Source organism: Trichosurus vulpecula, chromosome 1 (assembly GCF_011100635.1).
Source record: "Trichosurus vulpecula isolate mTriVul1 chromosome 1, mTriVul1.pri, whole genome shotgun sequence".
Classification (NCBI taxonomy): Eukaryota; Metazoa; Chordata; class Mammalia; order Diprotodontia; family Phalangeridae; genus Trichosurus; species Trichosurus vulpecula.
Window position 1 is genome coordinate 129,169,279 of NC_050573.1, and position 26,918 is coordinate 129,196,196.

Here is a 26,918-nt window from a genome sequence, read left to right on the forward strand (position 1 = left end):
CCTACAAAATGAGAGAGGTCTATAGAAAACCACTGATGTCCCTTCCATTTTTCTGGAACTTTGCTCCTGTGACCCTTAAGTTGTCACCTTGTTCTCTCTAATACTTTTAAAATACGCACTCATTACTTAATCTACTCCAGTGGTGTCAAACTCAAATAGACAGCATTAAACTGTACACAAGGATCTCTACATATTGACTTGGAAAACCATTAATTAACATTATTCAAATTCTTTTGTATTTTTTAATTATTTCTTTAATTATTTCCCAATTATATTTTAATCTGGTTTGGATGGCACTAGGAAATATTATCAACCACAAGGCAGCTTGTAAGCCTAGAGAGTTCAACTCTTTTGATTTGCTTTACCTAGTATGGCTTTTGTTTTAGGAAGCATTTATTAAGCAAGGCACAGGACTAGGCAATGTAGATATATACATACATAAATGCATATACACATACATAAAGTAGTGTAGATAGACACATATATAATATATATATATGTATATGTAGATATATAAACATATATACATGTATACACATATTCTCTGACTTCAGAGAGCTTACATTCTATTGGCATGATACAGCATTAAACTGATAAGTATAACATGATAATTTGTGGCAGGAAAGAACAATTACAGTGATGGAAATTAGGAAAGGCTATCTTAGTCCTATTGAGAGTTTTACTTCAAACAAGCCTATTTCTAGCATCATGGCTTTCCAAATATTCCCCAGAAGGAAGATAAGCCAACAAAAAAATGCTATAAACACTATCTATTCTATAGCCCTAAATGTGAAATTATCTCTCTAACATGAAAGATAGACAGATAGATAGGAAGTAAGATAGGCAGGAAGATAGGAAGATAGGCAGGCAGAAATATAGCTGAATAAAGAACCTAGAGACAAAGGTGAGATAGAGTTGGGGAATAGGTCAAGAGAGATCCTATATTGAATTTAATTTTCCAGCAGACTGAGTTGGTATTCTTGGCTTTCTTCACAGTCTAGCAAGTTAGCAGCTTGAATCTAATGTGCCCTGTGGGAATACTTTTCTGCCAGTCTCAAAAATAGTGCATTATGCAAGTATAGCCCAGATGATATAAAATCATAAATTACTATGGTCAAAAACTTGTGAGAACTTCAAACTTATCCAGTCTATATTTTTGCCAATGCCTATGAGAGTATGGTCAAATGGTTTTAAATTACTTTTTGGTAATTTTGGATTAATACAAATACATTAATGATTCCATTTCCCCTTTGATATCGAAATACTGTATTTTGTATTAGATGAATAATACTCATTAATTATGATCACTGATTAGTTGCTACCTTTCCAATAAAGTAAGTTGAAATTATTAAGTCCTTTTGGAGGCAAACGTCTTAGTCCTAAGACATTGTATCAAACATGCATATATATCTATATAGCTACATATACCTATATATGTATGTTTTTATGTATGCATGTATATCATATTGTTGATATAGTTGACATATCATATAGTTGACATATCACATAGTTGATGTATCATATTTGGTGGCATGTTTATTTACGATAAAATATATCATCAAAAAGGCAAAAGGAAGGACAAGATTGCAAAAAAGAAAAAAAATAGGCATTTAGAATGCTGTAAAATATATCACAGGATTTTTAAAAATTAAACTTTACAAATTTAAACTATCCTGCTTGGCCAAAGATAACATAAGAATTAGACATTCTGTTTAAATCCTAATGCCCAAAGAATTGTAGGGTGTTACCTCTATTAGTGGAGTATAAACAAGACTGAAAGTATCGATATCTGTGAGCCTTATAATTGGTAACTCTAGTCATATGTTGGCTTTTATCAAATAAATTATAAGAACTCCCAAAAATGATTTTTTTAAAAAACTCTCATTATTTTCATTTAGTTATAACATTCTCTGCTGCACCATAACTGCAAGGTCTATGGAGCCAAGCAGACCTGGTACATCTGCTACCATCAACATATGTTTTGAAGTTTCCTGAATTAGTTCCATCTCTGTGATGGTACAAACTAAAATTATCCATATTGAGATTTTGGTGTCAGAATCCAATAATTAATTGCCTGATTGTGAGCCAATCGTTTATCCTCATCACATTGTAAAATGTAGATCAAAAACTTGATGTGATTAACATATACTGCAGAAATAAAGTTTCATAAGTCATTCTGTAAATATTTAATTTCTTCTTCCTTTTCTAAGTCAATGGTTTTAGTTTTTTATATTTATTTCTCAAAATACTGCATGGAATTGTATGATTTTGCCATTTTCATATAATCATTAAGGTTTTGTGACTAAGGAGATAATATTAATAAATTTTTAATAAATAAATCTTTATAACAAATGGGTCCACATAGAGCCACCAAATCATCATTTTGGACTAAAGATACTTTGTGGTTTGATTAAAAATTTCATGATGAGGAGTTGATGATATCAGCCTCTTTATATGGAAAATGGCTGAATCTTTTTCTGCCTCTTAAGTGTGGGTACAAAATGGAGGTAACACCACAGAGGCCTTTAAATCTTAATGATTCTAAGTTTAAGTAACAAAAAGTGTTGTATTCATGTAGGCATGAATTTGGTTAACAAAGGTATTTGGTGTTCCAATCCTATCAGACAAAAACTTCAGACACAAATTATTCAAATGATAAACAAGACAATTTAGTGCAAAAGAGAAATGGATTTGGCTGTCTTAAACACAACAGCCATTTTTACAGAAATTTTTAAAAGCTAAAATTAGTGTATTTGTTAAAGGTGAAATTGAGTAGTTGCAGCTTTTTAATATCTATTAAGTTACTGATTCCACTTTTTTATTCCAAATTGCTTTGACTCTGTTCTGTATAAATCTCCAGTTGTTTATTATCTCAGGAATAAAAAATCAGCTATGCTTTTCAATTTCTCCAGTCACATTATTTGTTACTTATGTAACCCTACATATTTATTCATCATTTACCTTCAAGTTCATTGTGAAATAGTTTTAAAATTTGCATCATAAAATAATTCTCATTGAATTGCCAAAGGGTATACTTATATGATTTCTTTTACTTAACTTTCTATATGTGACAGCCCTGTTTTATAACTCACATTATGAGACAAATCATTCCTACAAAATTGGCTTTACAGTAAATTAATTTATAGCATAGCTTTTCCGTGAACTTCCATTCTAGTTCCAAGGTTATATTTCACATATGTTTTGATGATAAGGTGAAATTTATAATCATGATAGTGGTATCCTTTTTACTGTGAGAATTTCCGGGGAATTGGTGTAACAATGCCCTACATTTTCTCCTTCATACTACTGAGAGAGTACATGCTTTGGCTGTCCTCACACAGAAAGGAATTTTGATGTTTTCACAGGTGAAGTCTAAAGTGGATAATTATTATGGAGACTGCAAATTGTTCAACATTAACTTGGAATAACCAGGAAACACATTTTCCAATATTCTCAGATATCTATTACTGTTGATCTAATAAGTCCCCCAATTTCTTTTTTCTTCCTGGAGATCTCACCAGATTCTCAATCTCGACATTTTCAACATAGAACCCTTCCTCTTTCTCTGAAGCCTTTATCTCTACCAGAATTCTCCCTTTCTGTTATGAGACAACGTTTCTTCCATACACACAGTCCTTAAACCAGCAAATCATCTTTCACTCTTCCCCCAACTCGATTCTCAATTCCTAACCAATGCATTAGTTACACTGTGGTTAGGGTACTGTCCCTGCTATGACCCCGAACAAACCAATACATCTCCCTGAGCTTCCTTTTTGACATCTATTAAGAATTATTGTACTAAATGGCCTCTGGGACTCCTTCTTCCTTTAAATCTATGATTTTATGGAAAATCTTATTTCCAGCTCTAAGTCTCTCTGTCCTGTCCTTTTCCATTTTTACTACCAATAACCCAAATCCTACCTTCATTATACCTTCTTAGGGCTAGTGCCCTAACTTGCTGCCTAGAACTTCTATCTCCCTACTCTAATCAATACCAATATAATTTGAAAATTCAGTAATACAAAATAATGTAATATGATATAACTCTACTGAACAAAAAAATGCAGGAATTCCCAATCTGCTATTGAATAAAGTCCAAACTCCTTAAACAGGGATTCAAAGCCTTCTTTTTCACTTGATAATACTATTACCCAGAAAAGGAGAGTCATCTGCTGACCTATACCGGACCACATTTTTGCAATCACGTACCTCATTGAATGGGTTAAAGAATGCAAGATTTCACTCTTTTTGTTTATTATAATGAAGTATTTGATTCAGCGAACTAAAGCTCAGCCCTAAATTACTTTCCCTGAACTATTTCACACTCCCATGTACATACATAAAGCTACAGCTAAGCTAGACCACTACTTATCCCTCTACAAGCACATTCCTACTTTTCCACTTCTGAGCATTCTACTTGGAGTTATCACTTTCATCTTTACTTTGTGGCTCATGGTGGCAGGGAGAGGCAAGGCTGTATGTTCCTTTCTTGAACTAAGTACTGTCATTTTAGAATAAGCCTGTGTACAGAAGCAGGTGCATCAGATAATTATATTTTGCTTTTCTTTACCCCAGAATTTGTGGATCGCAAGCCAAAAAAAGATCAAAAAAGTTCACCCTGTCTTAGATTTCTCCAAAGCAAGCCAGTGAAAAACTAGTAGATTAGAAAGGTTCTGTCTCTCTTTCCTGAGATACAACTGTCTTCCCCAGAAGCCAGTGTCTGGCTGGTTGTGAATCAGCATGGTTCTGTTTTCTTCCAACTACCAAGACCAGTGGGAAACAACTTGCCATGGAGAGGCCTACTTGCCCCATAGAGAAATAAATACATCTTGTTATCAACTGATGTTACTCCCTGTTATGCAATGTAGCAATGTATGGTATAAAATCTTTTATTGACATTTAGCAAATTGTAATAAAATGAGCTTTATTTCATGATTAACAGATGAAATAGTTCTACATCAAGCCCAAGTGCTATCTTCTCCATCAAGACTGTCATAATTCCCACAGTGAGATGAACTCTCTCCCAAAGGGATTTGTTTGTCCTTTCTCTTATCACAGTGATAACATTGCAAGTGGCAGACATAGGACTGGTTCTCAGGCCTCCATGCTTGCAGTCCATTGTTCTTGTCTCTATATGATGATGTTGCCTTTTATTTTACTTTACTTCTCTTGAGAAGAGAGGTAGCTTGGAGTAGAGACCTGGCATCAAAATCAGGATCTTAATTCAAGCCCCATCTCTGACATCTACCCAGAACAAGTCAATATCTCAGTGCTTTAGACAACGATGTATGATTATGTAAGGTGCAGAGGCAAGACAATTTTCTATACCAATGAAATTATAAGACTAATAATAATCTCTATATTTTGAGAATGTGGATGAAACTCGAAATATAGGCCCTATGTTTTGGAGACCAAGTGAATTTTTCTGTTTACCAGGCAAGAAGTAACAGAACAATTATAAATTGCATTTCTTTTGTGAAGAAAAATCACTTGCTTATTTGTATAATATCTTTTGCAACACTGAAATGAGAAAAGTGTCGGCAAAAACCTAGATTCCTGCTTTTTTGGTTTAAGATTTAACAATTAAACACACTTATGAAATACAAAAGGAAAACTCTATTCATTTATGGGCACTAATGACTTAACTGAATGTGAAACATCTACAAATGAATCTGATACTTCAGTTATAATATATATGTATATATATGTATATATATATATGTATGTATATATATATATATATATATATATATATACAGAGAGAGAAATAGAAATATATTTATTTGCATGTGTTTACAAGAAATATATACTTATGTACCTTAACTCAAAATACTATCAATATAATCATGGTTGGAAGTAGTTATTATTTATAAATTTAGATTGGATTGCCATTCTGATGACAATTGAAACTCAGAGGGATTGACAGATTTGCCCATGGTTACCTGGCTAGTTAGTAGCAGAGACAGGAGTATAACCCAAATTTCTCTGAGTACTTGTTCAGTGCTCTCTCTAATGCTCCTTATAATAATTGTAATGCAAATAACAACAACTGGAAACTATATAATGCTTTTACATCCATTATTTCATTTAATCTTCACTACAACCATGCAAATTAAAGAGTATAAATATTGTTACCCCCTCCCTCTCCATTTTAGTAAGTATTAGAGCTAAGTAGTATTAGAGCTAGGTTTTAGCCTGAGCTACTGATTCAAAATTTAACATTCTTTCTGCTATATCCTGCTAGCTTGTTATTTATATGGAGCTGTTCTTTCAAATACATAATTTTTTTTTTCTCAAGCAGTACTTCTATCTTGAAGTTAAAAAAGCAAAATATTCATGTAACAAATAAAGGGAAAAATAAAACACCTTACCTTGTTGAACTTTTGTGGCTGAGACAGGAAGAGAAGAAGAAAGAAAGTAACAAGGAACATACATAGCCTTTATTTCTATAATACTTACCAAAATCATTAAAGAGAGAAAGTACAGCCTTGCAATAATGTTTGAAAAGAAATGGGTATATGTATCATCTTAATCAGTCATTTTCATTTTCTTAGGTCCTTTCTAGTGTTAATTTGAAATATAATAAAAAGATTTTACCAACAGAAAATTCTTTTGTTTAATTGGCCTAAGAATCAAATGTTTTTACCCCAACTTGTAGCAAAACATCAGAAATTATTTTAAAACAATATACAATTTTATCATAAGAATTATTGTTATTCATATATTACATATTTATAATTTGCTGTGTAGTGAATAAAGTAGACACAGACATTTATTGAGTGCCTCTCTTTTATATGTTAGGGCCTGTGCCTGGCATTAGTGATACAAAGGCAAAAGAATGAAAAAGTCCCTGCTTTCAAGCAGCTTACAAAAGTCAAGTTTAGTTCTACTAACCAACTATATCCTTTTTAACATGTGGCATAGGAGAGTGTAATGATCAATTAGGATTTTAACATCTGATATCCAGTTTTACAAAGAAACTTTATAAAGACTATAATTGATGATGATATTCACTACTGTGTCTTCAGGTTTTAACATATCATATGTACCCACATGCACACATAATAGGTCATCCCTTCTGATTGGTACATACTATTTTTCCATATGTTATTTTTCACATCTTTTTTTAAAATCTTGTAGTTCAATTTTACAAGCATATTTTGCTTCACAAGCTGCTTGATTTTGGTAGTTTTTTTAAAATCACATTTTGATTTATTGAAAAATGTTATTTATTTTTCCTGCATTTGAACTCCAATTCTGAAATAGTCCTTGAAGTTATGATGTCACATTTGTTTTTTACTGCTTAATCACTAGAATTGTAATTTGGATGTATTCAACCCTCTAAAAATTTAATGTTTCTATCCTAAATAATACTTGCATAATTCAGTAGGAAAAGACCAAAAAGAGGCTAATCTCCAAAGCAGGGTGAACAGCAAACAAAATTATTGCATGTTACACAGTTCATACTCCTATGCTCCAAGCTAACAATCTGTCCTATCTGCTGATATGATCCTAGTTCCATCTTTGCTCATTGTGCATACACATACCTGTACAAATACACACACAATGATTCTCTGCTCATTTACATAGATAAAGACATCATTTCTTTGTAAAAACAAAATCTTCATAGCTGTCAGGTTAATATCTTACAGAATTTTCTTTTTTGCTGTTCTACTTTCTTCCTTATGTTTGCATTCCTTCCAGTTTTTTCTAGCCCTCCCTTAAGAATTTCAAATATGTGTTAAAGCTGCTATACATTTCTCAGAGTTGTTATTTAAAAGTCATAATCCATTATGAAGAGGAGGTATGGGGAGACTTTCCATATGTCCATTATCTCTTAGAGGGATTGTAGGACAATTTACAAAATACATTTTTAAAAGTTGAATTTCTATGAAAAAAATATAGTGGCACAACTTCTAAAGTAAAATTAATATGGTTAAGCACATTTCAGACAATTCAATGATAAACTCTCACTTGGGGAGAAAAAGCACTTTGGGGATATTCTACCCAGTAACCTGCTTTCTAATCAGTAAGCTGAATGTATATAACATTCTTAGATTTTTAAGGGTGGTGGCCTCTGAGGTCTCTTATGGTTTTCAAGTAATGACAAAACTATCTCATTTTATACTTGCAATAGAGAACTGAGGCTCAAGTAGATGACTTTTCTAAGGTTTACATATTTGTAGTGTGCAGAGGAGCTCAAACTAGAGCTCAAAACTCCCATCTTCTAATGGGCAGTCCAGTGTTCTTTCCACCAAATAGCACCATTCTTTGGATAACCCAAAGTTGCCTGTTTCTGCTAATTATTCTTGACTTTTAGCAATATAATTTAAATGATATAACCTCACAATTATTTATCTGTCACTCCTATTTGAAATACATCAAACTCTCATTAATTTTAATTAATTAGGCAAAAGGCCAAAATCAATTTCAGAATATTAGAAAAATATTTCCAAAGGTAGACCCAAGGTAACTGAGAAGTTACCTGATCTCAGGAGACTACTAATTTGTAGTGAATATATTTTGCATTTAAACAATTAATATGGAAATGTGTTTAAATCTGGTTAACCCATACAGGCTGTTATGTCTCCAATTATTTCTGTTTAATTGCTTTGAGTTTTATTTTTAATAAAACACTTAAAGCAAAAATATAAACATGTCAATCACTGGGTTGGTGTGTCCAAGTAGAATAACTTCTAGATGAAGAATCAAATGCTTGCCCTCAAAGTATCTTAGAAATACTATAGCTCATGCCTCAGTGTTGATATAAGTGATTGATTATAAATCTATAAAGCATCACCCAGAAGATAATTAGTTTAAAAATACAAATATCAAATGATCTTTCCGTTGACAGTATTGTCATCACACAAAATAAATCTTAAGTTGAATAATGGAAGAAATAAACATTGAAAACCATCCCTGGCTCTTTTTTTTTGGAGGGGGGGGTTAGTATTTTCCCAAAAATAGCTGCATAAAAATCTAATTATGTATTTTTTTATTTATTTTGATTCCACTAATTTGGACAGATTACAGTCTTAAACTGGAAACATAATTGTCATTATTTGCCCTTAAATAAAATACCCAGCATAGTGCCAAACAAATTATTTCTACACAGGAAGTTGTTTTCATCCATGTCATATTCACAACCCTGTTAGAATACTTTTTTTTTTCCTTAAAGGTCATTATTTTGCTACTTTTCCTGTGGTGGGCTATGCCAGATTTTTGAAAGCAGTCTCTTTAACTTGCATACTTCCATGCTAACAAAATTTGTTAACTTGAATTTCATCGTTTAGAATGTATTTCCTGATACATGTTTTTGTTTGTTTTCTTAACTAGTGAAAAAGGCCATAGATTTTAAATCTAGAGGATTTAAATTGTTTCCAGGGAAAGACAACAGCAACAAGTTTTCTATCTGTGAGTGTACTTCTTTTTGTTACTTTCTCTAGTGCAAGAGTGAAATCTGTGCTGTCTGTGTTGTGTGTGTTTTGAATTGTATGTGTATTTCAATATAACTTTATTAATTGTTCTATAACATGCATGGCAAATACTAAATATGTGAATCATTGAAAATTTTTAAAAAGAAATGTGGATTACGTTTACTGAATTGGAGGAAGATACCCGTTCTGAGATGAGTCATTGCTATTTAAAAAGAAGAAAATGTGACTTAAGCTCCCTTTCTGCTGAGTCAGTAGTTTAATCATCAGGTTCTTGTCCTAGGAATAGGTGTGTGGTGACCATACTTAGAAAGATATATTTTGATTCCATTTCCATCTACACTTTTCAAATTCTCAACTTAAGAATTATATATTTCCAGAGAAAACCCTTTAAATTAATGAATACTTTCCATGTAGTAGAAAAAAATGTAACAGTCTAAATTTTTAGTTAATAGGTCATTTAAATAGGGTCACAATTTTTCTATAAATATAATCAAATTCAATTCAGCAAATATGCTTTTGGTACCAACTATATGTAAGGCATTGGCTAGGAACTGGCAATGCAAAGTCAAAAAAGAAACAGGTACTTATATTCTCCTGGGGGGCGTGGGAAAGAGAGAGAGAGGGAGAGAGAGAGAGAGAGAGAGAGAGAGAGAGAGAGAGAGAGAGAGAGAGAAAGAGAGAGAGAAGAATTCACACGCAGATGTAAAAATAAATGGGTTATGCAAAGCAGTTTCAAGTTGGGAAGCACAGTGAGGAAATAAAACTAAGTACTGGATTGGGGAGGGTGGACGAGAAAAGGCCTTATGTAGGAGATGTCACTTGCACAAATCACTGAGTTACTTGGGCGGTTATGTATGTCATAGAATTTCAAAAATCATAGGAAATTTCTTCCAAGGGAAAAGGTCATTAACTGAGGTCTAGATAGATGATAGATGTCTTAGTACCATTTTTTTTAAATGTTAGCCACACATAGCCATACACAGTATGTGTATATATGTTACATGGAAAGTTTAAAGACAATATTCAATTTAGTATATAATTGACAAAAATGGATCCCATTTTAAAAATAACATTTATGAAACAGGCAATGGAACTGTTACAGATAACAATCATTATTACTGGTTTATAACTCCTTTCCTCTTTCACCAGATATGCCTTTTACTCATCATGGTCATTTTTATACAATGTCAAAATCATTCTGTTAGATCATGTTGATAACTACATAATTAGGACATTTTAAGATATTCAGTTGGGAAATTCTTTGTGCTGCATTCTTTTTTTGGCTGTGTTGAAAAAATTCTCATTGATTTTTCTAGCAACTGATTCCCTTTATACCGAAGCATGTTTTGGCTAAATATAGTGTCAAATTCATTATGTTTTAATCTACTTAAATAGTATTATGACATAAAATTGTCTAATATTTCAGTTAGACCTGAAAATTTTAAAACACATGAAAACAGTTGGAACAATTGATTAGTGAGTTGCCATTTTGATGGAAGTTATGTACATTCAGCTCAACAGAATTTAGTCCCAATTAGGTTTTCCTGTTATTGATTGGAATTAAAACAAATATGTGAAAAATTGAACTGACATGATGTTCAAGATAAAAAATAACACATTACCATTATCATGCAATAACTATGGACTTTATTATTTCATAAATGTCCTATCTGACAGAATTTCTCAACTCTAGTAAGCAATAAAATTAATGAATAGAATATTTCATTAAATGCTTCTTCCATATAAACTCTGATGATATTACATGACATTTTTCAGTATGTAGCCAGAATCCAAAAGCAGAGTCAGGTTATGGTGTATTATATGTGAGGAGAAGCAATAGGGCCTTCTAGCTAGACCTTAGAGTATGTGGAGAAGAGTAATGTAGAAAAAAGAAAGACTAGAAAGATAGAAAGGAGTCAAGTCATGAAGGGCTTTCACTGTCAAATGTCACATTTCCTCGTTGATACTGGACAGAATAGGGAGCCTTTGGAATTTACTGACTTGAAAGATGACATGGTCAGGCCTGTGCTTTCAGAAAAACACTTTGACAACTGAGTAGAAGATGGATTTGAATAGGAAGAAACAGTGAAACCAACTAGAAAGCCATTGCAATAATTTAGTAATGAGGTGAAGAGGATTGGTCCCAGGATCCTTTAAAGTATCAGTAAAGAAAAAGATCCAAAGTACGATGATATAAGCAAAAAGAATCATCCATGTTTTCTAGCGTAAATATCTTATATTATCAAATAGCCACAGATTGAATGAAGTTATTAATTATAACATATATTGTGGCTAAGTAGTTTAAGAGTAGTTTTCACTTATATCCCTGAGTAGGAAGGAACTTGTCATAAGAGTTGCATATTGAAGACAAAGGATGGCTTTCTAGGGTCAGGTAGGACAAGGGATATATCTTAGCAAATGAAGATAATATAAAAACAAAAGTTAACAATAAGCATTAAAATTTTATTAAAAAATAAAGTACACTGGATAATACTTTCAATGTATGATGAAGGATGTCCAGGTTACAAAACTATGTTTTACCCCTCTGCTCCCATCCTCCCTTCATGCCTAGCTCTTTCAGTTATTCACCACATATGCCTTCTATATTCTAATCATTATCTATGTATTTTGAGGGACACACGCAAATACAAACACATATATTTATATATAGATATACACAAATGTGTGTATACAGACATATATATGTATATACATATAAATATGCATATATACATACATGCATACACACATATGTGGGTCTCCTGCCTTCGAGAGGCTTATAATCTACTTTGGGGGACAATGACAGTGAGACAAAACACAAAACAATTATTCAACACTATAAGATTATTTTTAATAAATTGCTTGAAATTGCTCACTAACAAAGTGCTAAATACACTTTAAACTATAGTGCTATAAGAATTGAGAAGTAGATTAGAAAGGGCTTCATTACTCTGGTAAATATTCATGGAAAAAGTGGCACTTGAACTGGGCTTTGTCTGACATGTAGAGTAATAGCATGTGGGCAGGAAAAATGAACAACATTCCGTCAAGGTGGTAGGGGAAATGAATAGAGGTCAGGTTGGATGAGGCATATGCATGAAAAAAAGTGAAGATGAATCTACCTAGCATGAACCAGGACACTTTGGAAATTAGAAAGAATAAGCTTTAAAGACCTACATTCAAATCCTACTTTAGACAAATATTATCTGTATGACCCTGAACAAGTCACTTAGGCTATCAGACTCAATTTCCTCATCTATAAAAAAAAAGAAATGGCAGTACTAAAAGGCCTCTAAAGTTGTTTCCATTTTTAAATATATGAGCCCATGATCCTATAAGACAAGATTATGGTAGACATTGAAAGATGAAATCAGGAGGTATAACTTGATAAATAGGGAGTAGTTACAGCAAAATTTCAATAGTGTATTGGACTTGGATCCTCATCTTGCCTCTGCCACTCACTATCTGTGTGATATTGGGCAGACATTTAAATTTTCTGGGCTTCATTTTCCTCACCTGCAATATTTGAGCTCTTAGATTCTGGGATTCTCAAATTCTAAACTGGGAATTTTTGAAAGATCTTGAGAGAAAAGAGCAAGATGAAGGCTGTATTTCAATATAATTGGGTTCCTTGCTAACCATCTGTATTTTATTTCTATTGTAATGCTTGTTGATATTTTTATGCATTTAATAACATTCTAAGAAGGCATCCATAAGGTTCATCAGACTGCCAAAGGAGCCCATGACCCAGAAAAGGTTAAGAACCTTGATCTTAGAGTGAGATGATAAATTAGAGTGGGCAACAGAATCACAGAACCATAAAAACAAGAAAAGGTGGAAGGAAGGTAGGAAGGAAGGAAGGAAGATTAAATACTAAGTTCCAGATAGTTGTAATAATAAATTCAGTTTCAGATATGTTGAAATTTGAGGTGAGGGAAGGACACCCAGTGGAAATATTCAATAGGCAGTTTCAGAGTATGCAAAGAGGGATGGAGATAGACATTTGGGGGAGATACATTAGCATAGAGATGATCATTCAAGAAAATGAATGAGCTTTCCCTGGGATAAAGAGTAGAAGGACAAAAATTGAGTTTTGTGGAATAGTCACAGTGTGGGAAGAGGAAATAAAAGAAAGCCAATATCAATAAAAGCAAAAAGAACAAAAAGAACAGGCTTAATGAGTTAGCAAATATCATAGTCCTGAACTCAACACACAGGTCAAGAAGAATGACAGAGAAAAATACATTAGATTTGGCAATAAGGATGCCTTTGAGATACTGGAGATAATAGTTTGAAAAGAGTAGTAGTGATAGAATCAGGATTGTAGCTAGCCTAGAAGGGAGAATTAATTGAGGTTATGCTGGTTAGTGGGGTATTAGTACCCACTAGAAACAGAGTAGAATGCAGAGATAGGTTGCATTTTTAGTCATAGAAATTCTATCACTCATTTACTGTGCATTTAGAAAGCTCTATTATGTGCCAAGAACTATGCTAGACAGTAAGTTCATAAAAACCAAAATGAGGCAGTCCTTGTCCTCAAATAAGAGAACATTCTACTACAGGAATGTGCTTTGTTCACATATAAGTAAATACAAGATCTACACAGAAAGAATATGAGGCAATTTTGAGTCTGGGGGTCCTAACCAGTAGGAAAGCAGAAAAGGCCTCTTGAAGTAAGTGAGCTTTGAAGGAAGCTAACCAAAAAAGAAAGATGAGGAGAGAGAACATTCAATGTATGAGGAAAACCTAAGCCAAGACATAAAAGTGTGAGAAGGAATATCATTTATGAGTAAAAACAAGTAGGCAAGTTTGGCTGGAATGTAGAGAGTATGAAGATTGGAGTCAAATAGGGAAAACAGTTTCTAAATATAGTGGTTTGTATTTACTTCTAAAGGAATTTAATACCACTAAAACTTTTTGAGCAAGGAAATGATATCTTCAGACTTGTACTTTAAGAATATCAAGTGGATAGCTGTGTAAGTCATAGATGGGAGAGAAGAGAGACTTGATATAGGGAAAACAATTAGGAGTCTTTCAATTTTCTAAGCAAGAGATGAATGAGGGCCTGTACTAGGTAATTATGGTTAGTGTGGAGAGAAAGATAATGATGAGAGATACTGTGGTGGGAGAATGAACAAGATTTGGGAAATGTATTGAATATTCAATGAATAAGTAATAGTAAAGACAAAAAAATTGCACCTATAGGGGTTATCGTTCTGGGTGGCTAGAAGAGTGGTGATGTCCTTTACAGAAGTAGTGAAGAGAAAGTGGGTTTCAGACAAAAGATAAGTCACATTTTAGACATGTTCAATTTGAGATACTTATGTGTGGCAGGTCACTGGAAATGTGGGACTAAATCTAAGGTAATAAATGAGGGTCAATTTTAGAATCATATGCATGGAGATGATAACCAGTTTTGCAGCAAAGTGAAGAGAGAGAAAGATAAGAAGAGGGTCTAACACACAGTTCTAGAGTAATCAGGATGATGATCCTTGAAAGGATACAGAGAAACATGACTTGTTCATTCAGAAGAGGAAATAAAGTAAATTGTCCTGAAAATTCAGGGAAGAACAGTGCTTCAAAAGAGGAGTTGGTCAACAATGTTAAATACTGGAGACGAGTCAGAAGAGACTATTTGAGAAAAACTCTATGCATTTATCAATATGAGAACACTTATGACCTTGGAGAGAGTGGTTCTCATCCAAATAGTGACAGAAGCCAGATTATGTGAGGTCGAGAAGTATGTGCGAGAAGAGAAAGTGGAAAAAGTAGAGATAGAGAGCTATTTTATTCCTAGGAAATAAATTTGGCAAGGAAACCTTAACTCTTTTCGAGATTCAACTCACTGGTCAACTAATTAAAGAGCCAAAAGGGATAGGAGAGTCAATTAAGGGTAATTGAAGGGTGGGATGGAAGAGCATCTGGCCATGTTTGTAAGGAGCAGGAAGGTTTTGTAATGTCTAGGAAAGGTTTAATTTATGAAATAAGGGGGATGATTGAAAGGGAAAGTTCTTGAAAAAGATAGAGATCATGAACTCTGGGACAGAAATAGGAGTACTACCATAGGCAAAGGCAAGGGGAACTTAATTTTCTAAGGCTAGAATAAAGGAATAGAAAAGGAGAGATGACCACAAGATGATATGAAGCGTGGAACTGGGAAAAAGAAATTTTAGTTTTCACATTACTTTTTGGCAGAGAAGCATGAGGTGAAGTTCTCTGCTAAAAAGGAGGTAGAGGTGGTGGTATGGACGATTTGAGAAGAAAAAGCGTGCTATGTACGGTATTATATGAAGTCAATCATGGAAGAGTAAAGGGGTTGGCAGCAGTGAATACTCAGTTGAGAATGGATAAAATAACTTTGAGGTGGACTCAGTCATCATGATTGTATGGCTCACTCTAACAATGAATAATATTCACTAAGGACCTAGTTGGCCAGTTCCATTTGGATAATGCTAATCTTTCCTTCCTTCCTTCCTTCCTTCCTTCCTTCCTTCCTTCCTTCCTTCCTTCCTCCCTTCCTTCCTTCCCTTCCTCCTCTCCTTTCTTCCCTTCTTTCCCTCTGTCCAATTCTACCTTTACCTGTGGGTACTCTGCCTAAAGGAATATAAATTTTGATCACTGAAACCTTGCAAGATATCTTGGGGTTTATGGGCTAGATTTTTTTTCTCTTCCCTACTTATTTATATTATTATTTAAAAAAACTGGAACAATTAACTGTTGCTTCATGTAGTTTCATTTATGATTTCTTGAAATATAGCATTGGAAAACCAGTCTCTGATGAAGCCCATTCTAATGAAGCTACTTGAAGATGCCTTAAACCCAAATCACTCTAGCTCTCACTGATTAGCCAACAATAGGTCCCAGCTCAAATCTCATTTGGTCTTTGTTTGAAATTTGATGGTTCAGAGTGAGTGTTACTAGCAATTGTTTCTGTTCTGGCCAGAAACCCTGAGGCTCTTCCCCTCCCACACCTGTTTTTTTTTTTTTTTTTTTTTGATTAGGTAAAAGAGGATGTTTTTTGCCTTGTTTCTTACCTAGCCTTAATCACTGAATGGATGTTGCTTCAGACAAACTGAGACCTGGCAAAGACCTTAGCCTTTTAAGGTCTCCCACTGCATCTGGAGCCATCTCCAGTTGTCCTGATCTACATCTTGCCACTGGACCTAGATGGCTCTGGAAGAGAGAATGAGGCTGGTGACTTTTCATAGCTCTCTTTCCCTTAAATCCAATTCACTTGCAAGTCAAGACATCACCTTCCTGATGTCCTTGGTCCTCTTCAGGAACAAAGGACAAACAGTAACAACAACAGTGTTCAGTAGCACTAGAGAATTTCAGGCATGTAGTAGAGATTTGGGGGCATGGAAAAGAATGAGCTTTGACAAACTGACAGGGAAAGTTAAGAGTAAAAAGAAGCATCATGCTTAGCTAGTTGACTCTAGAGTTAAGATTTTAAAAGATGAGAAGTGGTGATCATTATAAGGGTGATGGCTTAGAAAAAGCAAGGAGGGCCTAGAGGTTGTGGGAAGGACCAAGGATACCTTTGGGAGGGGTAAGTTATAGACAGAATTGGAAAGAAAGGAAGTTTGACCAATTAGAGGGATTTCAGAGTTATAGATTGTGAACATAAGCACTTGTGGATGATGAGGTCCAAGATATTACCATCTCCATATATAGATGAGGCAAAGGTATATAGATCAGGGGAGTTATGAAATAAGGATTGTTGAAAAGATATCAACAGGTAAATTAAAGTCCCTAAGTAAAAGGATAAGGAGGGATTGGGGTAGAAAGGCAGACCATGAGACAGACAATGAACTCTTTGAGAAAAGCCAAGGATTGACCTGGGGTTAAGCAGATGATGTCTATTAGATTTGGAGGGAGGAAGGCAGAGAGAGAGAGAAAGAGAGAGAGAGAGAGAGAGAAAGAGAGAGAGAGAGAGAGAGAGAGAGAGAGAGAGAGAGAGAGAGAGATAGAGAACTTCAAAGGAACAGAGGTTGATGTAGAAGGGAGAGGGGTCTGGAAATGGCAGTTAGGAGAAAAAGCTTTTCTGCTCCTACTCCTGACTCTGGGTGTGGCTGTGTGTGTGTGTGTGTGTGTGTGTGTGTGTGTGTGTGTGAGAGAGAGAGAGAGAGAGAGAGGGAGAGAGAGAGAGAGAGAGAGAGAGAGAAATTATGAGTGTTGGGAGGTGGTGATGAGTATGTGTACACCTAGAGTTGTAGAGGGTGTCCAGAGATGCAGTGTTTTTTAGGGAGACCTAGGTGTACATTGTTGCTCAGAAGCTAGAAGGACCATGAGAAGAAAAGATCTAATATTAAGGGCAGTTTAAAAAAAATAATAGAATGAGTTTCTAGAGGGTACAATGCAAAGGTAAGGGAGTACAGGGTAGGGCTTTAGGGCTGAAATGCATGGGTATAAAGGAAAAGTGAGTTACAGTCAGGGAAGTTAGCTCCCACATAGGCAGCCTGTGGCTGAATTTCAAAGCTGGAAGGGGCAATAGAGATCACACTCTCTGATTTCTTTGTTTTGTTTTTGTTTGTTTTTCCACAGATAAGGAAATTGAAACAAAGAGATGTTTGATGCCTTTTCTCAAAACCATACAGTTACCTAGTGGCAAAGGCCAGAATAGACTATATGTAATATGGCTCCCAACCCAGGGATCTTTCCACTATTTCATTCCATCTCTGTGGTCTCTTGTGCTCTGCATTTCAACCTTAACCTCATAATTCATGTAATTCTCATGTTAATTTGAATCATTGCTTTATCATCACTTACACCGAAAGATCAGATGATTTGCTTTGGTGCTGTACTGAATGAAATAAATCATAAGAACTTAAATGCTGTGCTTCATGCTCATTATTATCTTGTGCAGCTTTCCCCACAATGATAAAGATAGTGTAGCTCATTTGAAACTTTTAAACAACGTGGTGATGACATTCCTCTTTGCTGCCACTGTTAAATGCAAACTGCATTCGTACTCGGAAAATGGCCATTCAAGTGATGATGTTAGCATTTGGTAAAGATTTTACAAAGTATAATCTGCCCACATGGCCATTTGTACCATGATTCAATTGGCCTTATCAAAATAGAAACAATTTAGAAGAATATAAACTAAGATTTCTTTTGCCTTATAGATTATTATTAGGAAAAAATTGTGTAAGCTATAATAATGAAATCTAATGAATAGATTCTATTCATATTGCATTGCCTTGTTGTAATAAAGTATGGAAGTAGTTTCCCCTGTGAATTTCTAAACCGTTGTATCTCTTGATTTCCTAATCTTGTACCATTTTCTTTTGTTTCCTTTTTCTGTTTTGCAGTAAATGAGGGAGGTATTAAAACAGCATCGAACTTATGCCCAGATCCAGGAGAGCCAGAAAATGGAAAGAGAGTAGGCTCAGATTTCAGGTAATATTGGAAAGTACTGACTGAATTCTTTCTTCCTCTTTAGAAACCAAGTGTAGACATTTGTTTTTTTCTACCAAGAAGAAAAAATGTACTGTCAAGTCAAGAACTGATGTCCCGTCGAGTCTAGGGTTTGGAACATGGAAAATTCTCATGTGGTGGGTTTTTCCATAAAATTGTTTTGCTCGTAATTTCTATTACCCTCTAATTTTCATTTATTTTCATATTTAACAGGATTTCTCCCATAAAATTGAAAAGGTTGTGTTTTTAACTGTTTTTTCCCTTGAAATCTCTAGTGTGGTGATTGGATTTTTCTTGCATTAACCTTGATAATACAGCTATCTAGGTCCCAGTTTATGTTTGACTAGTGAGCATTTCTCCTATTTTCATTTTAGTCTTTAAGCAAATCATTCTAGTGACTGAATAGAGGATAGACTGGAGTGGGGAGAGATTTGAGGCAGGCAGAGCTACCAGCAGACCGTTGGAATAATCAAGGTGTGAGGTGATGAGGGTCTGCAATAGATATGACAATTTTAGAGGACAGAAGGGGGACCTATTTGAGAAATGCTGAAAAGATGAAATCGATGGGCTTTGGCAACAGTATGGATATGGAGGATATAGAGAGTTAGTGAGGAATTGAGGTTGAATTCTAGGCATTAACCCTGAGGAATTGGGGGAATGGTGTTGCCCTCTACAATGATAGGGAGGGAGGACTTTAGGGGGAAAGATAATGAATTCTATTTTAGACACAATGAATTTAAGATGTTTATTGGAAATACATTTTGAGATGTGTGAAAGTCACTTTAAGATACAAGATTGGAGGTCAGCAGAGATTTAGGGGTAGGATAGATATATTTAAGGATAATCAGCATAAAGATAGTAATTAAATTCACTAATGAGATCACTAAGTGAAGTAGTATAGAGAGAAGGGAAAAGAGCACAGGACAGAACCCTGTGGGACACCTGTGGTTAGGTGAAGTGATCTGGAGGAGAATTCAGCAAAGGAGACATAAAAGGAGTGGTCTGATAGGTAAAAAGAGAACTAAGAAAGGGAAAGAAAGAAAGAGAAGAGACAGAGAGAGAGAGAGAGAGAGAGAGAGAGAGAGAGAGAGAGAGAGTAGTCAACAGTGTCAGAGCCTACAGACAGGTCAAAGACAATGAGGACTGAGAAAAGGCTATTGGATTTGGCCTAAGAGATCATCTCTTACTTTGGTGTGATGAAAAGGTCAGAAGCTACATTGTAAGGGGTTAAGAAGAGACTGAGATGAGGGAACTTGAAAGCACTTATTATAGATGGCCTTTTCAGAGTTTACAAGAAATAAAGGTTGATAGAAGGGATGGAATGATCGAGTGAGGGTTTTTTCAGTATGGGGGAGGCATTAGCATGTTTGTAGGCAGTAGGAAATGAGCAGTAGATAGGGAGAGATTGAAAATAAGTGAAAGAATAGGAACAACAGGTAAGTCAATGTGTTGAAGATGGTCTAGAAGGGGATTATTTGAATGAGTACAGGGGTTAAGAGACAGAGATAAAGGAACAAAAAGTGGCAGAAGGCATCTGAGTGTGACAGGAGGTGAGGAAGAGGGGAAAAGAGGGAGTTCATAGTGACTGGCCTCAATTTTTTCCTGTAAAATATGAGTCAAGGTTCTCAGTTGAGAGAGTGGGGGTAAAGCGAGTCATGGAAGGTTTGAGGAGGGATAAAAAGATTTGGAAGAGATATTAAGGAAAGTCAGTTGATAAGGGATATTAGTAGGATTGCTTAGCAGCAGTGAGGGCCCAGATGAGGTTCTGTAACATAAATTTTAAATAATAGTTTTAGAAGCTTCTTCAAGAATGAGAAGCAGGGGCAGGACCTAGAATTAGCAGGTAGATGCATAAAAGTCCTTATTCTCATATCAAGTACCTACCAGTATTAGATTTTTCAGTACTTTCCTGTAGTTAGAATGGATTAGAGATACGTAGCACTTTCCTCAGAGTTCTGATTGTCATTTATAGGATAAACGTTTCCAAAGCTCTTATGAATCTTACAATAGCTCTGAATGATAGGTAGTTAAGGAATTTTTACCTTTATTTTATAGAAAAGGAAACAGAGGCCAGGGAGTATACAGGTCTTCCTCAAGATCATAAATTATTTGTCAGAGTTGTATTTGAACCTAGTACTTCCTAACTTTAAATCAGGTATTCTATCTAGTATACCATCCTGCCTCTCTTGAGTATAGTCTGAAGCAGAGGTATCAAAGAGGTGGCCTGTAATGCTCCCAAGTGAGTCCTAAATGCGATTAGAATGTAATTTTAAAATACTTAATATAAATAAGAATACAAGAAAACACAGGTAATATTTCATTTTTAAATTAAGTTAATATACAGTCCACATGGGATCCTTATGAGCAGTTTAGTGACTCCCATTTCTATTTAAGTTTGACACCACGGGTCTAGAGCTGTAGTTCGCAAAGTATGTTCCATGGATCCCAAAGGATCCCCAAAACCTTTTTAGCAGGTCAAAGTCATGAAAACTCTGTTCTCAATAATGCTAAGATTTTTTTTAATTTCTAATGTGGTAAATATTGATACATATAACCTATATAAATAAAAGCTCTTTGAGAATATCCTCAATAATTTTCAAGAGTGTGAGGGGTACTGAGAACAAAAACACTTGAGAATCATTGGTCCTGAAACATCATTCAAATGTGATTAAATTAGCAAAAAGACCATAGTTTCAGTCTTATACCTGTAACTAGCTGTATAGCCATGAGAGGATAATTTATTTGCCTGTTGTGGGGTTCAGTTTGTCTTCTGTTAGTGAAACTTTTGCATACCATGATCTACAAATTCCTTTCCAATCCTAAAATTTTATAGTTTTTTTAAGATCTGATTTCTAGATGGTGGCTGATTTAGCATAAAAAATTTCTATTCTTTGAAGTTTATTAATAGCAATCTTCCCTGGATGGGTAGGTCTAGAAATAGTAGAGTAAGTATTATGAAAAGAGACTGAGTTGTTACATTTTGAGGTCCTTCCCAGTATTAAATATAATACACGCTAAACAGACCATGAATTGTTTAGGGCCCCAAATCTAGGAGCCATCTCAAATGTTTTGAAAGATTCTATGTGTAGACTTAGATTCTGAATCTCAATAAATGAGCCTAGTCATATCATTCTACAGCATTTAAAATTTTCATGTGTGTTCTCCTCAATGTCCTCTAAAGTGGAGATAATTAATTGAACTCTGTCTTCTCACTTGAATAAATGAGAGAAACACTCTTCTGACTTTGCTATCTATATAAGATTTTATGATTTCTTTCTCATCATTATCATCAGCAAATATTTATTGAGCTTCCAATGTGTGTAGAGCACTATTTCAGGGACCATCTGTCTCAATTACTTAGCCAGCATGAACTAGTTTCATAACTAAGAAAAATGTGTAGAGACTTCTGTGTTCCTTTGAAGAAAAGTCAGTATATCTTTTTAAAAAGTGAAATAGTCTCTTTACAAGAAAGAAATACGAACTTCCTAAAAGCCAAGATCTAGAAAGTTATGTTGGGACAGAGAGCTGATTCATATATGGAAAGACAGAATGAAAGAACTAAATGTTATTTCTTCATGGTATTAGTATTTCTAATAAACTTGGCTTTTGTGGTATGTTTATCCTATTTTATGTTATTTCTTTGGCCATTTTTCACAGTTTGGTAAGGCATCAGAAAATTCAAATAGGTCCTTAATGCTTCTTACTTTATTACTTAAAGGATCAGTGTTCTCATCAGAGACACCAATCCAAATACCTCTGTGGGTGGTCTTTATGAGCTTCCATAATGGACACGGCTAAAATTTTATCTTCTGCAAGAAAGCCTTTCCTGATTCTCTTTAAGGCTAGTTCCTTTACTCTCTTGATTTTGCCCTGCATGTATCTTGTTTGTACTGTTATTTCCAAGTTGCCTTGCCATTAGACTGTCAGCTCCTTGAGAACTGGGATTGTCCACAGAATAATGGAGCATCAAAGTAGTACATTAGAACAAAGTAGAACTTTAAACTTTAAACAACAAAGTTTAAAAATGAATCACTGTGGGGAACTCTGCAGGAAAATGTTTATACTCAATGGAACAGGATATATTTTAGTCACCAGAGATACCATTTAACCCTCTGAAATACATATAGTGACTATTAACAGTAACAGATCCACTTCAAAGGAAAATTTTCCCTAGTGCAGCAGCAGCAGCAACAACAACAAATAACACATATTGTAAGTGTAGACTGAATTCTAGGACTATGAGTAGTGCATATTTCAACCTTGTCTTTCTAAACCTTTCCAATTGTCCATGGTTTCAACTGAGAGGCTGACATCTAATTCAATACACTTCAGTAAGAGAGAAAGAGAGGTCAAATTTAGTTTTTGTAATATTTTCAAAAAATGTAATTTCTACATATGGGAATCATTAAACAAAAGGAATGTTTGTAGAATGTGTTGCTAATGTTAGAGACCCATTCATCAATCACAATTAGGTTGTAGTGTTTTTTTGTTTTTCTCTAAAAGACATGTATTTCTGTTTTCTCAGGTTTAAGGTTGAGAAAAGGTACAGATTCAGTGTCTTCTACTCTTTTTTAAGAATACTATAGCTTAAAATTAGCAAAACCCAATGATTTTCACTGATGCATGGCCTGGAGACTGACTATCACAGACTGGGTTTGAGGACTGATCTGAGAACATACACTCTGGTCCTGTGCTTTTGAAACAAACAAACAAAAACACAACTAAAGATTCAGATCTTCTGAGTAAACACGGTCATTTCCTTTCAGGTTCTTAAACCTCCTTCTTCCATCACACAATCCTTATTAGCAGCCTATGGTTGGAAACTCATGAATTTCTGAACCACTTTGTACCAAATACCTTCTTCCCTGTCTGTGCAAGTCAATACCAGTCTTAACTAAATGCTTAGCAACCAACAACACAATGAAAAAGCTTTGAAGATGTTTAAGGGATGGTGCATTGTACCAATACCATTCTTCAACCTTTATGCTATACCTCCTATTTTATAGAGACCTCTCCAAGAGGGAGGCAGGTACAAGGAGGATGGTCATGTCTTGAATGGTTTAGACATTCTCCTGTATGAAGGCAAGGACTAAACCTGAGTATCTCCAAAAACCTATTATTTCTTAGGGTTCCTATGATTGTTGAGTGCATAGTAGGGACCTTTTCTTGGGAAGACAGAGGAAGGTAAGGTGAGTGATGTAATCAGAACTGTGCTTTAGGATTAATAATCTTGCAGAAATGTATAGGATATATTAAAATGGGCCAAGATTCACGATGGGGAGTCAAGGAGGCTGTTGCAGTAGTCTACATGAAATATAACGGGAATCTGAATGTGAGGGTACTGGAAAGATTGATAAAAAAGAGGGTATACATATAAGTGAAAAATAATGGAATTTTTAGCTAGGATGTCTGGGTAGAAGAGAGTAATGTTATTAAAAAAGAATATAGTACTCAGAACAAAAGTTGGTTTAAGGAAGAAGTTATTGAATTCAGCTTAGGATATATGATTATAGCATCATAGATTTATAAATGGGAATAAAATCAAAAGATATCACTTCAACATTTACAGAAGAGGAAACTGAGGCTCAGAGAAGGTAAGCAACTTGCTCAAGGTCACACACTTCATAAACGGCAGGACCAGGATTCATACTCAAGTGTTCTATCTTCAGATCCAGCATTTTTCCCCTGTACCACCATGAAATGCATAATATCCTTGGAGGTACAGTAATCAATCAACAATGTTAATGTGTAATTACTTAGATGTATAAAGGGAAGAAGAAATGTTGTTTCTTTGTTTAATGGAAATCGAAGAAGGCCCAGACTGCAGTGTTTGCATTTCCCCAAATAATTTCCAAGGCCATATGAACCTATCTTAAGATTTTTCATGTACACCATAAAAATAAATGACTTATTGGTTGCATTGCTGAAGTAGCCCCATACCCACAAACCTACAATAAAATTATTTTTCAAGTTACTGTGAAGAATTCTACAAGAAAAAGTCTTATACACATAAGGCATCCAATGGGACTTGCTATATTATACTCACCATTTTTACTCTATTCTTTAAGGTGAGAGTCCCAGCAGCTGTGTTTTGAAGGCTTAAAAGCTTTGTTTCTAATTTGAAATGCCCATGGAGCATAACAGGCTTTTATAGAGTGAAAGGCAGCCAGAAAGATTGTAAAGGCTGCCAATGATTCCTGTGCTTAGAAAAGGCATTTAAAATTGGAAGCAAGCTTCTGGGAAAGGACAACTTGTAGAATTTCACATGGCCTCCACTTCAGTAACAAAGATGGTGTGTTATACTTGCCTTCTGGATGAGGAAGATACCATTCCCTTTAGTGTTTCTCATCACTCTCTGACCATTAAAAAGAACATACACCTAGACACAAGAGTTCTTCTTGAAATAGCTCTTCAGGAAGTACAGGCTTTATAGAAAAAATTGGATCATCATATGGAGTTGCTAGAATTCTGGCTCATCTAAGCAACGAACCTGCAAGGGACTTCCTCCTCAGCTGTGTCAGTACAAAAACAGCAGCTGCATTCATGACACAAACCTATCACCAGGATGTAACTAGGATAGGGTAACCAGAGATTTTCCCCAGGGAGCCAAAATTTATTTGATTCTTACAGTACTTGGAAACCAGCAGGTAGAAATCATTGAGTTTAACACCTAGTTAGCAAGAATCATTAGTTAAAATAGGAAGGTAGCAGGTGGCAAGATCCTTAGCAGCAGACTTGCTATCCTGGCATCTATCCCCAGGGCTTATTTTGTGTTTCTTGTCCCAGAGGCTAGCATTACTAGTCCAGTCTGTTACTCTTTAAACCCTGAGCCAACTCTTCAAACATGCTGATAAATGAACAATTAAAGCCCACTGCTACATGCAGATTGTTGTTGTTCTGTTGTTTCAGTGATGCCTGACTCTTCCTAACCTCATTTGGGGTTTTCTTGGCAAAGATACTGGAATAGTTTGCCATTTCTTTCTCCAGCTTATTTTAGAGATGAGGAAACTGAGGCAAACAAAGTTAAGTGACTTGCCCAGGATCATTTTTCAGGGAAATGCCTGAGGCCAAATTTGAACCCAGGTCTTTCTGACTCCAGGCCCATTGCTTTACCCATTGCACCACCTAGCTGCCCCCTACTTGCAGGCAGGAATCCACAAACTAGAGATAACAGAAGTTACAGGTATGAGTCTTTGGCTCCATAATAAGTGTCCTTCCTACATATCAAAGCACTTTCTCATCCACTCTTTTATTTGATGCTCATACTAGCTCTAAGTAGTAGGCAGAGCAGGTATTATTATGTAAACATAATTAAGTCCTAAGTTCAATGCAATTAATGGTTAATCCCTAGTTCTCCCTCAAAGGATATTCTTGTACCTTTTGGGAACATTGCTGGAAGACAATGAAGCCGTGGTCTGAAAGCGGAGAATAATGAGACATAAATGTTCTGTTGCTGCTCTGGGCATCAACTCTCTCATAGGATTTTATGGTATAGAACACTAAAACTGTCTCCTAGGGAAAATACAGCCATTTTAAGAAGACTGAATATATATATGGAGAAATCAATGGAAATTAATCCTAAAAAGCTACACAGTTTTCTGCTGTCAGACCTGACAGGGCATTAAAAAAAATCATTGGTGGAATTAATCACATTGGTTGGCCAATATAAAAGCATATGATACATGGGGAATATGAACGACTACTCAGTTTGTGCTTAATACAGAATGACAAGCTCTGTATTTGATATAGATAGTACTTAATTGAACATCCCAGTCGCATTATCAGGTAGGGTAAGAGCAAGTCATTTTTATGATATTATATGGAAATAAATAGTTATCCCGTGAACACAAAGAACTTTATACTATGCTAACATTTTATTAATGCATCACTTTAAGTAATTACAGATAAAATTAATTACATGTAACTCTTTATGATGATACTGATGGACAAAATTTGCTCACTTTATGCACCATTATTTTCTATTACACATTATTTTCTTGATAGATACGGTCTCACCCTTTGCATTTTTTGCAGTTAATACTCTTCAGATTTCTGGGTTTA

At 34.9% G+C, this 26,918-nt stretch overlaps 1 protein-coding gene across 3 annotated transcripts in view; it reads left to right on the forward strand.

Annotated features, from left to right (window-relative positions):
• Positions 1-26,918, forward strand: part of CSMD3 (CUB and Sushi multiple domains 3) — a 1,625,828-nt gene that overhangs the window by 690,522 nt on the left and 908,388 nt on the right. For 2 of the 3 annotated variants that reach the window (XM_036758935.1, XM_036758944.1), the window contains 2 exons: positions 9,337-9,414; positions 18,752-18,839. In XM_036758935.1, the coding sequence (XP_036614830.1) occupies positions 9,337-9,414; positions 18,752-18,839 (166 nt within the window). The remainder of the gene's footprint in view (positions 1-9,336; positions 9,415-18,751; positions 18,840-26,918) is intronic. The other variant, XM_036758952.1, reaches the window with a different exon arrangement.